The sequence below is a fragment of the Octodon degus genome, unplaced genomic scaffold (assembly GCF_000260255.1).
Source record: "Octodon degus isolate 3935 unplaced genomic scaffold, OctDeg1.0 scaffold00029, whole genome shotgun sequence".
In the NCBI taxonomy this organism is placed as follows: Eukaryota; Metazoa; Chordata; class Mammalia; order Rodentia; family Octodontidae; genus Octodon; species Octodon degus.
In genome coordinates this window covers 18,097,659-18,111,101 of record NW_004524605.1, presented here as the reverse complement: position 1 = coordinate 18,111,101, position 13,443 = coordinate 18,097,659, and the positions used below count along the sequence as shown (strand labels likewise).

The following is a 13,443-nucleotide window of genomic DNA, read 5'->3' as shown; positions in this document are numbered from 1 at the left end:
GAGATGCTAATTCCTCAGTGAAATAGAATAGAAAAAAGTATACTCTGAGGAGAAAATATATTAATCTTGGAGGTAACTACACTTTAATTTAAAACTCTGATCTAGATTTTGGTTCAGTGGCTTTGAATGAGTACTCTAGCTTCTCTTATTTTTAGTTTTCTTTTGCATAAAATAGTACAAAATGTAGTAGGACAGACTGAAGACTGCTGACTCCCATAAGAGGAGACTGCATGCATGTGATCAAAGGTATTTTATTGCTTTTTACATTTTCTTCACTCTGCTCCTCAATCAAGATTGGTGGGAATATGGGAAAAAGAAGGTATTTGCTCTTTACAGAATGAAGACATTCATGTATGTCTCATTAACGTTACTAATGATAATACTAACCACTTACTGCATGCTTGCTAAGTTCATTAAGGTTCATATCTTTTACTTAGATTTATATAACCCATACTTTACATTTTAATTATTTTGGGCTTTATGTTGTTCCCACTAACTGACCATAGAAATAGGCACTTTGACCTAACAGAACCTTACCTGGTGTCACTATTTAATACCTGTCGTGGTTGAACATGGAGGAGCAAGGTAGCTCATTGAAATCAAAAGTCAAGGTCATCTCTGTGTTGAAGGATGAGCAACATGTTAAGAGATTTTTTATTAATTTCTCTATGTGCTTTTGATGATATTGCCAAGGTCATTTGAAAGAGATGAAGCAATCCATATTTGAGGGAAAATGCCACAAAGGCAGTTACCCCAAAGCTTTCCTAAAATACAGCTATGTGGATAAAGCCGTGTTATGTATTCACCATCCCAGGGATATACATTATTATCTCTGGCCATTCATTTAGTTGTAGCCTGTGAAATGTCATCAGATCAAAGAAAAAATTTCTGTCCTTTATATAATGTCAAAAAGATGAGCGTCTACCTATATTCCATTTTCTTTTGTTGTTTGCAATGTGACATTTTGGCAAAGATCCTGAAAAGAATATGATTTTTAGATGTCTGAAGAACTATTATTCAACATGATATTTATTTCATGAGAAATTTCTTTCCCTTGCATATTAGTGAAAGAATAGATGAACTTCCAATGTTTTGAAGCATCTTCCTAAATTAATTGAAATCTAAGAAGTATGCCACAAAATTTTATGTATGGGACAGAAAGGTCAACAATATCAGAATCAGGCTGTAACAGTTCAAAACTGAAAGAACAACACAACAAAAAGCCCTCATTTCTTTTCTTTTCTCTTTCTTTCTTTCTTTCTTTCTTTCTTTCTTTCTTTCTTTCTTTCTTTTTCTTTTTAAGAAGGATAGGTTCATTGAGTTCACAGTTAAGGAGGTTTCAGTCCATACTTGTCAGGCTGACGCATGACAGAGGGCCGCAGTTCATGGCAGAAGCAAAGAGCAAGAGCAAAATGGACAGTAGCAGCAACAAAGAGAGGAAGTTTGTATCTCTGTCTCTCTTACGTTACACTCTGGCTATCCACTCCCAACTGGGGGAAGTACTCATACCCATAATCCCAGCAGCACTAAGACCTATAATCTCAGCCTTGATCATGAACTAATCTCAAACTCTGGAAGTACCCCGCACATGACTGCATGAGGCTTTGGGGGGACAACAAGGCAAAAAAAATAAAATTCTGCCCTTGGGCCCCCTAAAAGTCATGCACATCCCTTATGGAAAAGAAATTTTAGTCCATGTGTAAGAGTTGCCAAAGTCCCAATAGTTGAAGCATTGCTGAAAAGTCCAGGTCCCAAGAAGCCCTCATTTCTTACACCAGATGGCAAGCTCCTCTAGACATCAAGTTCTTATGCACTAAGCATTTAAAATTATTTTCCTCTAATTCAAGGATCCAGAAGAATTATAATCCAGATATCCTTGTGTATTATTAGCCCCAAGCAAAGATGTGAATTATATGTGACAGTATTTCTGCTACTACAATATAAAATTAAACAGAATGGAAGAAAAGAAACAGGAATAAAATTTGCAGAACAACTTTAAATGTTTGTTGGGAATAGCTTCTGTCTTTCTTTCTCAACTCTTCATTACTGAGAAGTAAATACTATACTTATTTCATTTTGCTTCAGGTTACTGATTTGTCCAATTAATATGACAGTATTTAACGATCGTGGGATATTTTGAAGACAAGATTAAATAATTAATGTGTACAATATTTTTAAAAATCTGAATACCACTAAAACAAACTAAACATATACAGTTTATGTTTATAATAGAGCAATGTATCTTCTCTTTCCAATTCAAGAAAATAAGTCTTCACTCAATAAAATTTTATGTGAAGCCATGAAGCTCCTTCCTTACCTTTTTTTTCACTTGTGTGTTTTTCTAGTACTAACAATTAAACCCAACACTCCCCATTGAGATATATCCCCAGGGCTTTTTAAAATTTTTACTTTGAGGCAGGGTCTTGCAAAGTTGTTAAGTTGCTCAGGCTGAGCTAAAACTTACTATCTTCTCACACAATCTCGCTAGTGCTGGAATGACAAACACATGCTGCTCTACCCAGCTTCTTCCAAATCTTAAAAATTAAAAAAAATGATATATTAAAATGGTGGTGGCATTTTATTAATTGCTTCATAAAGCACTGAACTTGTAATAAGGAAGTGGGACTGCATTTCTCCGCTTAGCCTTTCTGAACTTGTTCCTTCATTTGAAATAGAATTAAGTTGATGAGACAATGCCAGAAGTTCTTTTCCTTCAGCTCTCCGCTTCTACGTTGATGTCTCTTTATAGACCATGCACTTGAATTTATGAGTGGGAGCCCTAAATAGCATTGATGAGTGTTGATCACTGTTATGGAGAGGATGGAAGAGTAATAGTCCCAGTCCTATGAGACATTTGTCTCATGCAGCCATAAGGTTCTCTTCAGTGTAAGGGTGGTTTATCTTTCATCTCTCTCAACGAGACCCACTGTGATGTTGGACACAATAAATGAACAAACAGTGAAAGGAATAAGTGGGAAACCCAATGAGTAATAGACACTTCCACTAGATTTGCAATTGATGAGAATTTATCTTTCCCATGTGCTGGTAATAGTTTTGCTCTACTGGGTGAAAAAGTACACTTCAAACTAAGGGCTGCAACTAATTTTCTTTATCTAAATGTGATGGTAGACTCCACAGAAGGGATAGTATCTCTAAACGTGTTTCCACGAATTAAAAATTTCAAAATGCTGTGTTAACAATCCTATTGTTTGCTCTCTGATATCACTGAAGGGATCTCAAGATATTTTGACCTGATACAGCTGCTGCGAATATGCGCTTGTGTGTCCATGTGTGCGTGAGTGGCAGGCAAGGAACACAACTACTTTTAACCTTGAAAGAGGTGACTGGAATCAATGGTCTCCCTGGTAAGACCTAACCATGCTTATTGTGCTTGCACTCCCCAGTCATCTTTCTCTAGTCTTCTGGCAGATACAGGGAAATGATAGCCTTTGGTGTCATTTATCTTAACGTTTCCAGGGTTCCACAAAGAGATGTGAAATACAGAATAAAGACCATGCCCAAGATCTTAGAGTGGCACGGGCAAGGTTATTGAGCTAGAACTAGAGTCCAGCCTTCCTTCTGTAAGTAACCATCCTTCTGGACACATGATACTGCATTTGAATAGTTTTCTGGACCCCCTGCAAGTTCTGTGCTGCAAATAATAGTTGCACTTCTCTTTGTGGAAGCAGTAGGTATCTATTATGCTGAATATCCTGGGCCTTCAACAGTAATTGAGTTGTCCTCTAACAAGTGTAGACTAAGTAAAAGGAAAAGAAAACAAAAGCCACCTCCTGAAGCTATCTTTCAGTTATCCTAGGTTGTATTCATTCCTTATTCCATTAAGTCAAAATATTTATTCAGTGCCTTCTATGTCTCAGCTACTAAGAAAAATAATAGAGACTCAGAAGCTAGATGTGGTCTCTACCCTCAAAAAAGTGTTAATGACAGCACTTATGATCCATTTGGATAATTACAGTTTATGTATTCATCTGTTCTTACTTCAATTCTATGAGCGCAAGGTCTGTACCTTATCTATCACTGAATCTCTAGTGCCTGTCATAATGTCTGGTTTATAATAGCATTACATTTTTAAGAAGTAAGCATAGCAGATTTTAGTAATTTTTTCAATAAAGCATGTCTTGAGGAAAAAAATCTTTAGCATTTTTTATGTTTAGGATGCTTTTAGGACTTACAACAGTCACTTTGAGGTGACTACTGATAGCAGTTTTACAATATTTATGCTAGTTCATTTTAACTGAAAATTACAGCTTGTCCATTCTTTAGAAGAGACCAGTGTTTCCACTGGAATAAATGACTTGACCAAAGTCACAAGGTTACTAAATGAGAGACTCACATTGGAGAGAACAACTTTCTCAGTACAAAGTCTACCACCTTTTCACTGTGCCACTTGCATTTCTGATAAGAGGAAAAATGAGAATCAGTCTTCTCTGCTGTCTAAGACAACGTGCACAAGTTTAAGCTCTTAAGATCAAGACTGATATTGTTAAGGACGATGAATCCTAACTAAACACTGATAGTAAATATGTTGACCTATTACTTAAAGGTCCTAAAATTATAAGGGTCTCCTGATGAACTTTGAAATCTAGTAAAGATAGTTCTTCAGAACAAGAATATCCATGCTCATATATAGCACTAAAACATCTTCATTTATCAACCACAAATCAAAGTAAGCTAAACTTAAATTTCATAAGACATCTATAAAACAATTGTTTATATTATTTCACTAACTGAATAAATTTTACAATATTGGCCTTTGAGGGGAGCACCAGTTTTCATAATTGTTAAGACACCATGTATTATAATTATGTGACTTGATTCTGATATCCGAGTTAGTGCAAGATGATTATTTGCATAAAAATCATTAGTATTTGAAACAACTCTGAAACCTCAGGTCAGTGTTTATCCTAGTATCTTATGTGGCTCTGGGAGTGCCATTAAAAGTACCAATCATGGGGCCGGGGAGATGGCTCAGTGGAATAAGCGCTTCCCCGGCAAGCGCAAGGGCCTGAGTTCAATCCCCGGTTCCAAAAAAAAGAAAAGAAAAGTACCAGTCAGAATGCCACAATTTGTGACACTTCCCTTACTTTTAATTCCAAACTGGAGTGAGCAGCACTGGGGCTGTATCTCCATTAGCATTCAGTGGGGAAGGTGCTTGGACAGAAGTCTGTACACACTGATAAGTTGAACAAATTGGAGTCGCAGTGTCCCATGTGTAATAACCATTGTCACAAACACACTCAAACTACTAAGTTAACAGTAATGGAAAGTTTTCATCTACCAAGAAGTGCAGTATTAATCTTCATGGGTTTAATCTGATTCCTTCCAACAACATGACAGGATGATGGTAATCACCTGGCAAGGTGTAAGAGTGAAAAAGCAACCCAGATAACCATCCCCAAGGAGTCACACACCTGCCTTCTGTACTACACTGATCATGTCAGACTAGACTGCTGCTTTCAAAGACACAGAAGTCAAAAGGAATTAGAGGAAAAGTCCAGCCCCACAGGTCTGCACAGTTGATATTACTTCCTGCTCAACAGATCCCCAGTTCAATACAATTTTCTCTTCTCTCTGCTTGTGTTATTGGAAATATCACTGAGGTCTTACATTGTCACAATATATTTTTCTATTCTTCTTTCCACATTTGCATTAAACCAGTGATGCTTACCTGTACTGGACTGAACAATCCCAGAGTCTACTGTTTGTCCAAGAAGATCATACTGGTTTAAGCGTGACCCATCTTCTGCTACAACCACAGAGCGTGCGGGCTCTCTAGTCCACTCATAGACAACTTCTGTTCTTGTATAAGCATCTGAAATGGAAATGGAACATTCTCTGTGTATTTTGCATCTGGGATGCTCCTAATTGACTGATGTGTTCAATCAGCTTCAGATTTCCTACTTTGGGATTTGAGAGGGCAAGGTAGGAAACAACAGCCCACACTCCTCAGTTTTAGAATGCCAAAACACATCTTTTTTCTGATTCTTACAGTCATTCACTCACTCTTGCAACACACGCTTACTAGGTATCTACAAAGACAAAGTACTGGGTCTACAGTAACAATCATAGCAGCAAAGGTGCTGGTTTTAAGGGAAGTCATTGGGGTGGTGGGGAGAGAAGGAGGCAAGCCAGTAAATATATCACGTCAGGCAATCATGAGTGCAATAAAGTCACAGGTACATCAGTAAAGAGAGAATGAAAGATGCCACGTATGACTTCAGACAATGAAAGGAACGCAGAGTGTCTTTGAGAAGATGACATCTATGCAAAAGCATGGCAAAACAAGGAGGAATGAGCTAAGTAGAAGTCATGGAGAAGAACGTGCTCAACAGACAAAGGGGCAAACTTTTTGTTTCATTGTATAGAAAATCAATTAGTGTGACAGCCTGGTGTGGTGGTGCACATCTGTAATCTCAGCATTTGGGAGGCTGAGGAAGGGTGATTGCTGTGTGCTTGAGATACACAATGAGACTCTGTCTCAAAAAAACTAAAAATTAATTTGAGAAAGATCAGTGTGTCATTGGTGAAGGTCATGAGACCTGAAATGAGATTAAAGCTAATAGCCTCAGTCCATAATATGTCAAGCAGAGAGAAGTTTAAGACACATGGGAAAGGCAAGCCTAGAAATTTTGTTGCATAGTAACTTACAAAGAAAGTCTCCCTTTAGATTGACTATTCTTATGCACATTCACCATCATGATAATGTTGACATTGAGCTACTTCATGTAGCTCTTCTCAGTCATTTTCATTTGCCACGTTTCTTTTAAACTAGCAATCTTCTATGTGAGAAACTTGGTCATTAATGTTTAGGATATGGAGGAAAAGATTACAGGGTGAGAGAGAGAGGGGCAAGAAGAAGAGAAAAGGAGAAGGAGGAGCGGGTAGGGAGGCAGAAAAGAAGGAGGAGGAAAAAGGAGGAGAAAGAGAAAGATGGGGAGGGAAAGGAGAAGGAAGACATAATACATAGCTTTTCTCACTTCTGGTCGCAGAGTGCTCACTTCATATAGGTAGAAATGATAACATATACTCTCCTCTCTTTAGATATAATGTTCACAATTAAAAGAATGGCATATCTAAAAAAGTTAGTTGCTCCCAAGTTGTTTAATGGGAGGACATGCTCACAGAAGTTGGCCCAATTGTAGGAGCCAGACACTCTGGCCAATGGCCAACTGCTCCATCAGACACAATGGGCACAGTGCCCGGGACCCAAAATACTTTTGGAAGGCCTTGGAAGGCCATGAGGATGCTTTAATTTTTTTTTTAAATAGGAGATTAAAAAAACTGACTTGAATCATAGGCATCTTCATACCAACATAGCCACAAAATACATTTCAAATTTTGTTTTGAAGGAATGGCTTCCAATGGTAAAAACACCTGTGGCTGACAGATGCTCTAATGTGATCTTGCCTGACTCCACTCTCACCTGTAGCAAGTTGTGTGCAAATTGATATTTGTACAATCAAAAATACTGTGAGATATATACAGTTGTGATTCTTACATGAAGATGGAATTGGCTAAAAATGATGAAAGCCATGACCCTTAGCTAAATTAAGCTTGTTAAAGGGATCACTTTTCTTTGCCTTGACTGATGCAGACAATGCAGTCAGTGCAGTCTGGTTTTATGGGGGCTGCCTGTCTGCAAGAGCATCATCTCTGGGTCAATTTATAATCATAGATCTCTTCCAGTGATACTGTCTTGAGATACTAGAGAAATTAATTGAGTGACTCATGAGACAGAGTGAAAGTGACAAATAGATAACTTGGCATTTGTCCTTTTTGACCTTCCCACTTTTCCTTTTTAATTATGGTTGTGCTCACTGACTAAAAAGTGAAGAGTTTCATTGATACACATAGTAGGAAGATTGCATCCACTAAAGGGTATAAGATTTGATTTAAAAAAATCTCTTAGAAGATAACAGAACACACCAGTTTGCAAAGGACTATAATACTTAAAGTTTGTAGATATTTACATTTAGTAAAAGATTATGCTAGTCATATAATATTTTTCCTTTACCTAGGAAGCCATACTGAATGATTGAATGCTAAATTTGAAAGGTGCATCACAGTTCCATCATACTTTACAAATAGTAAAACAGGGCACAGACTTTAAATGACTTAAAGGTATCTCCCTACTTAATGCAAAACTGAGGCAATGATCTAGGACGCTATTCACTGTACTTCAGTGCTGTTTACATGATCTTTTTAGGTGAAACTCTTATGTTCATTTGCTGAGAACAGTCTGTGGTCATGCAATCAGTGATGAAGCCAGTTCTTCTCATGACTTTTCACAAAAAAAACCAACATACCTCTTCCTACTATATTTGCACTGTTGTTAGCTACAGTGTCTGGGCTCCATCATGTTATAATTTGTCATGGAAGGAGACTAAATCACAGAGGGTGTCATGTTTGATCCATTTCTTCACATAACTATGGTGCCTGCTTCTCGCAACTTCTTGGAAACACCACTGAGTATGAAAACATGCAGGCCAGAGATGACACACAGGACGCGATTGTATAATAATATTCCCATCATCCAGCGCAAATCTTCTAAAATGAGGAGCCAACTTACAGGATGAAATGTGATGTTTGCAAATAAAAAAGCAGACACACATAGGGCCAGAGCTTAGGTGATTCTTCCCACTGTTTCTTCAAACTCAGGTAGCTGAGAAGGAATTTCTCTGAAAATTCACCAGATTTTAGATTGCAACATAAAGAAGAGCCCAAAAACGTGTCCTCTACTACTTAAAAAGTTTAAGCTATGATTTCAAATAAGTTATATTAACTAAGAAAAAAGGCTTTAACGACAAAAAAATTATTTTGTTGAGGATTATGAGAGAACTTAGCAGTGGTGACAGTGGGAGTGTAAATTTAGCATCCAAAGAGCACCTGGTGATGGATACTATGGGTCCCTTCTATGAGCCTGACAGCTGCAGGCAGTGACTTCTAAGCGTAGATGTTACTAGGAATTCATTCACATTTTCACTCATCCCTCTCTTCTTCGATTTCTATGGCCCTGTGACAAGCAGCTCATTAAGAAACAATCATTTAGAAAGCACTTACAATTTCTAGCACTTGTTAAGTCTTAGTGGTTGAAAGCTTGCATGTCTTAGGTGTTTTTAGAAGATTTTATATTTTCTGAAAGAAATCAATTAAAAGATGACAACTGTCTCGCATGTGCTGCCTTGGGGTAAACTGTTCCTAGGAAGAGTTCATTATCCCTAACCAACAGGAAGTATTCCTTAGCACTGATAGTTAGAACCGAAAGGGGAGAGATAAAGAAAACACCTCCTTTTCCAGGTTCACTGCTCATCAACAGATGCATGAGGTTGTTCTGAAAGCTTCGTAAATATTTCTTGCAGGATGCTCTACTATATTTTGGGAAACCACTCTTGCTTATGCTCTTCCCATATAGTTTAGCAAAATATTTACTCCCAATATGGGTCAAAGAAGTCTTGCTGACTTTTTATTCACCTTTGCTGAGTAAGTCAGGATAGAGTCAGGACCAAAGATGAATGGCCGAAAGGAGGCTAAACAGGTCCCGTGCTCCTCCTAACTGGCATGGGAGCCAGTACTCTATCTCTCACTAAGCAGGACCAGCTGAGCCTGTGTTCATAGGTCAAGGCCTCTCTGTTTTCTTTTAATTCCCCACTGATCTTCTGCTTCTGTTTTCCAAAAGCATAAACATTGGAAAAGCATGAAAAACCTGAATACCACCATCTTTGAAAATTTAACAAACATTTATCAAGTGCCTACGTTGTATTACCTTGACACCAGGAAGGGCTGGGTAAAATTTATCCTTGTCTCACGAAGCTGACAGTATCCAGGAGACAAAATGTATAAACCAATCAGTGAAGCTAGTCTTGATTAAGTGACAGGAAAACGTGCACTGGGATGACAGGCGGTCGGTGCATGAGCTGAGTTCACAGCTCCAGGGTGGAGCGTGTGCCTGTGCTGGGCAAGGCTCTGTATTGAATCACCAGCAAAGTGTTAAAAGAAGAAGAAGAAGGGAAAGGGAGAAAGCAAAAGGAAAGAAGAAGCTGTTGCAAATGTCCAAAGTCACCAGGAAGCGCTAGGCATTGTTATGACTTGGAGGATGTGGAAACACAAAGAACTCAGGCTCAGGAAAGAACAAAAGAGTGATCTCGGCAGAGAAAAGAGCACGTGCAGAAGCTCAGTGTGGAAAGCAGCGCATTTTTATTGAATCCCAGTTTTTCCATGGCAAGGTGATTAATTCTCCAGTCATGATCCATTTGCTTCTACCCGAAATACCTCTAATATTCTACATGTTTCAAAGAGAAAAATACTTCCTTCCCGAACACTTTTGCTAACAGCATCGGGAGTGTGATACACACTGGATTCGTAATACATGAGCAGATCCTTGTTAGGATTTCAGGAAAAGCTTTTATCTTTTTGATATTAGAAGGACTCTATCTCTTTTCTTCCCACCAATTTTTCTCCTTTATGAAACAGGTGCAATGGCTGGAGTTTCAGCAGCCATCTTATGATGAGAAAGAACACCTAAAAGTTATAATAGCTGGGCATAGGCTGTCTTAAAATTTCAGGTTTATTAAGGATATCTTTTAAAAATGTAATACAAAATAATGATAATAATGATAGTGTAAAGAAAACATTATAAATGATAGAGTTTCACTAAGCAAAATAATACTAAGTTTACAATGTTTGTTATATTACATAGTATTGTCTTTAAATTCGTTGTTTAGACAGGATATCCTGTATTAATTATTGAAACTGTCTCATTACTATTTGTTTCTCAAAAAAACAAATCAAATAAATTAGTTGTTTAGATTACCAGATATATGCATGCAAAATTGGGGGAAAAGGTTATAAGACATTAAATGAAGATCAAAAAAAAAAAGTAGGCATTCAGTGTTACAAGGGATATCGTAGAAGAGCAACATTGTTAAGATGCTTCTCTATCCAGCACTTGTCCAGCAATCACTTACCTTCATCATCTTTTATGAAAATATAAATGCTTGTATTTATTAACTGTTCTTACGAAGGAAATAAATTCCAAATAATGTAAATATAAGCAAAAATATTTTTAAAAAATACTGAGTTCCGGCCCCGCCCCCGGGGCGCGCTGAGACAGCAATTGAGACTGGGCTTGGGGGCGAGCACCTCTAATCCCAGCTCTTGGGAGGCTGTAAACAGGTGGATCACTCTGAGTCCGATCTAGTAGTGAGACTCTGAGTACCTTGTAGACCCTCCCCTAAAATTCAAACTAAATAAATAAATAATGAAAAAATAAAATAAAATAAAAAGTATGCAATTCCTTGTCTAGATTAGGTAATATTTAAAACTAAATGAGGGTCCTATTAATATTCCAGGTTGTTAGGAATAAATCAGTGCTATTTCAGGCAATATATGTTATATATTTTTCCTAACTATGAGGCTACATTATAGATAAGTCTGTAAGTACGGGTCTGGCGAGATAGCTCAGCCAATGAAGCGCATTTTTAAGCAAGGGCAGGCATCGGGGTTAGATCCCTAGCACCACATACTGTGCTGGCCTTGCCCCCGGGTCCTCTGAGCTGGCCACCAAGTCCGGGCATGGTGGTGCACGCGTGTAATTCCAGAGCTGAGCAGGCTGAAAACAGGAGGATCACTAGGCGTCTGAGCTGTGTAGTGAGACCATGTACCAAGTATATAAATAAATAAATAAATAAATAAATAAATAAATAAACAGACATTTAGCATATTACCTGGCCTGCAAGTAATACATATTTTGTACTAATGGTGGAAAAGATGGCATTCAGAAAAGGCTATAACAGTCTATTAGGTAAAATGTACATTAAAATGAGAAGGGTGGGGAAAAGGAAGTTACCACTATGGGCCTGTTTGGCTGACAGTATTGAGAGAGTTTACCCTTGAGCTTCAAGACAGAATGAGATTTATAAATAGAGAACATCGTCTCTCCAGGACTGGTGCTATGTGGAGCTGGAGGCCCTTTGCTATTTTCTTTGCTTGCTGTCTTCCTACACTACCACTATTTTTCTTCTATGAATCATATCTTCACCAAAATAGTTGCTCAGCCTGGCTGTCTAGTGAGAACACAAAGCTGGAGAGGCAGCATGGGAGTTGACTCAGGCCTTCCACGCAGTGCCCTGAGGGACAGATGCGCTCAATGCATCATTCCTGCTTGCTGCATGCATGCACACTGGTCAGAGGCAGAAGGATGGCGAACCCCGCTCTGAGGAAGACTGTTCACCTGGCTTCCCTAAGGGGCACCTGAATATCTTAAAACAGGAAAAGCAAAAACATTTACCATAAAGGAAATTTTTCTGATATTATCAACACCATAAATATGTTCACGAACTCCACAGGATATCCAAACTGCTCTAGAAATCTTTTATAAGTCCAAAGAGGTAAAGAACTTTCTAGAAAACTCCATAAGCTCAAGGCTTTATTCTTAAGAAATATCTACTTGTTGCCTTTGGTCACCTACCAATGTTTCCATCTGGAAAACAAGTTGAATTATTCTTAAGAAGAAACAGTATCAGTAATGATATAAGATAAACACAGTAATCTCCATTTATTCATAGGGACGTTCTTTTTCATCTTAAAAAAAAATTTCCTAATAAGAGGCTAACAATGTTATCCACAAGGTACAAGCATCATATTCCACTCCCTTTTCTATGAATACTTTTACAAAGACTAAATAGAATCCTTCAACTAAGTAGCTTAACCCATACTGTGTGCTATAGTAGATAAATAATAAGAATTTTCCTGAAATAATATTAAAGAGTGAAGCCAAGGATTGCTACTTGCAGGAAGCCTTGGCAATATATTTCTATCTGAATTTTCTTGATGTCTTTGTGTCTAACAGACTCCACTAACTGGAGATCTCTTGTTCAATGTTCAGATATCTCATAAGAATAAGAGAAAGAAATTTGGCTGGGAGATAGCTCAGTGGTCTACTCCTGCCTGGCAAGTTCAATCCCAGTACTACATGCCATGCTACCATGCCAGCCACTGAAACTAGGCATGGTGGTGCACCCCTGTAATCTCAACACTGTGGAGGCTGACACAGGAGGACAACTACGACTCTAAGCTGCGTAGTGAGACCCTGCACCAAATAAATATATAAGTGAATTAGTTAATTAATTTAAAAGAAGAATGAAATTTACTCACAGCTTCCAAATTTTAGTGGGCAGGCATGGGCATCCATCGGGAAGTCTTCCAAGTGCATGGGGCACTCGGCTCTCACTGTCAGTCTTATTAAGGGAAATATAGAATACAAAAAAATTGTGAATTAGACATTTGCTGATCATCACAGTGTGGTGTTATTCAATATAGCAAATATGTTAATGAGGCGGTAGGGGCATAAACTGCAGAGCTGTACTAAGTGGTTAATAATCAAGTGATGCATAATAATTATTTATAACAAATACTGAGTTCCAT

General features: G+C 38.0%; 1 protein-coding gene across 2 annotated transcripts in view; it reads right to left on the bottom strand.

The window, feature by feature from the left end:
- Gabra1 (gamma-aminobutyric acid type A receptor alpha1 subunit) overlaps nucleotides 1-13,443 on the bottom strand; it is a 54,606-nt gene that overhangs the window by 13,400 nt on the left and 27,763 nt on the right. For both annotated transcript variants that reach the window (XM_004629412.2, XM_004629411.2), the window contains 2 exons: nucleotides 13,174-13,256; nucleotides 5,690-5,833 (listed from right to left, as the gene is read on the bottom strand). In XM_004629412.2, the coding sequence (XP_004629469.1) occupies nucleotides 5,690-5,833; nucleotides 13,174-13,256 (227 nt within the window). The remainder of the gene's footprint in view (nucleotides 1-5,689; nucleotides 5,834-13,173; nucleotides 13,257-13,443) is intronic.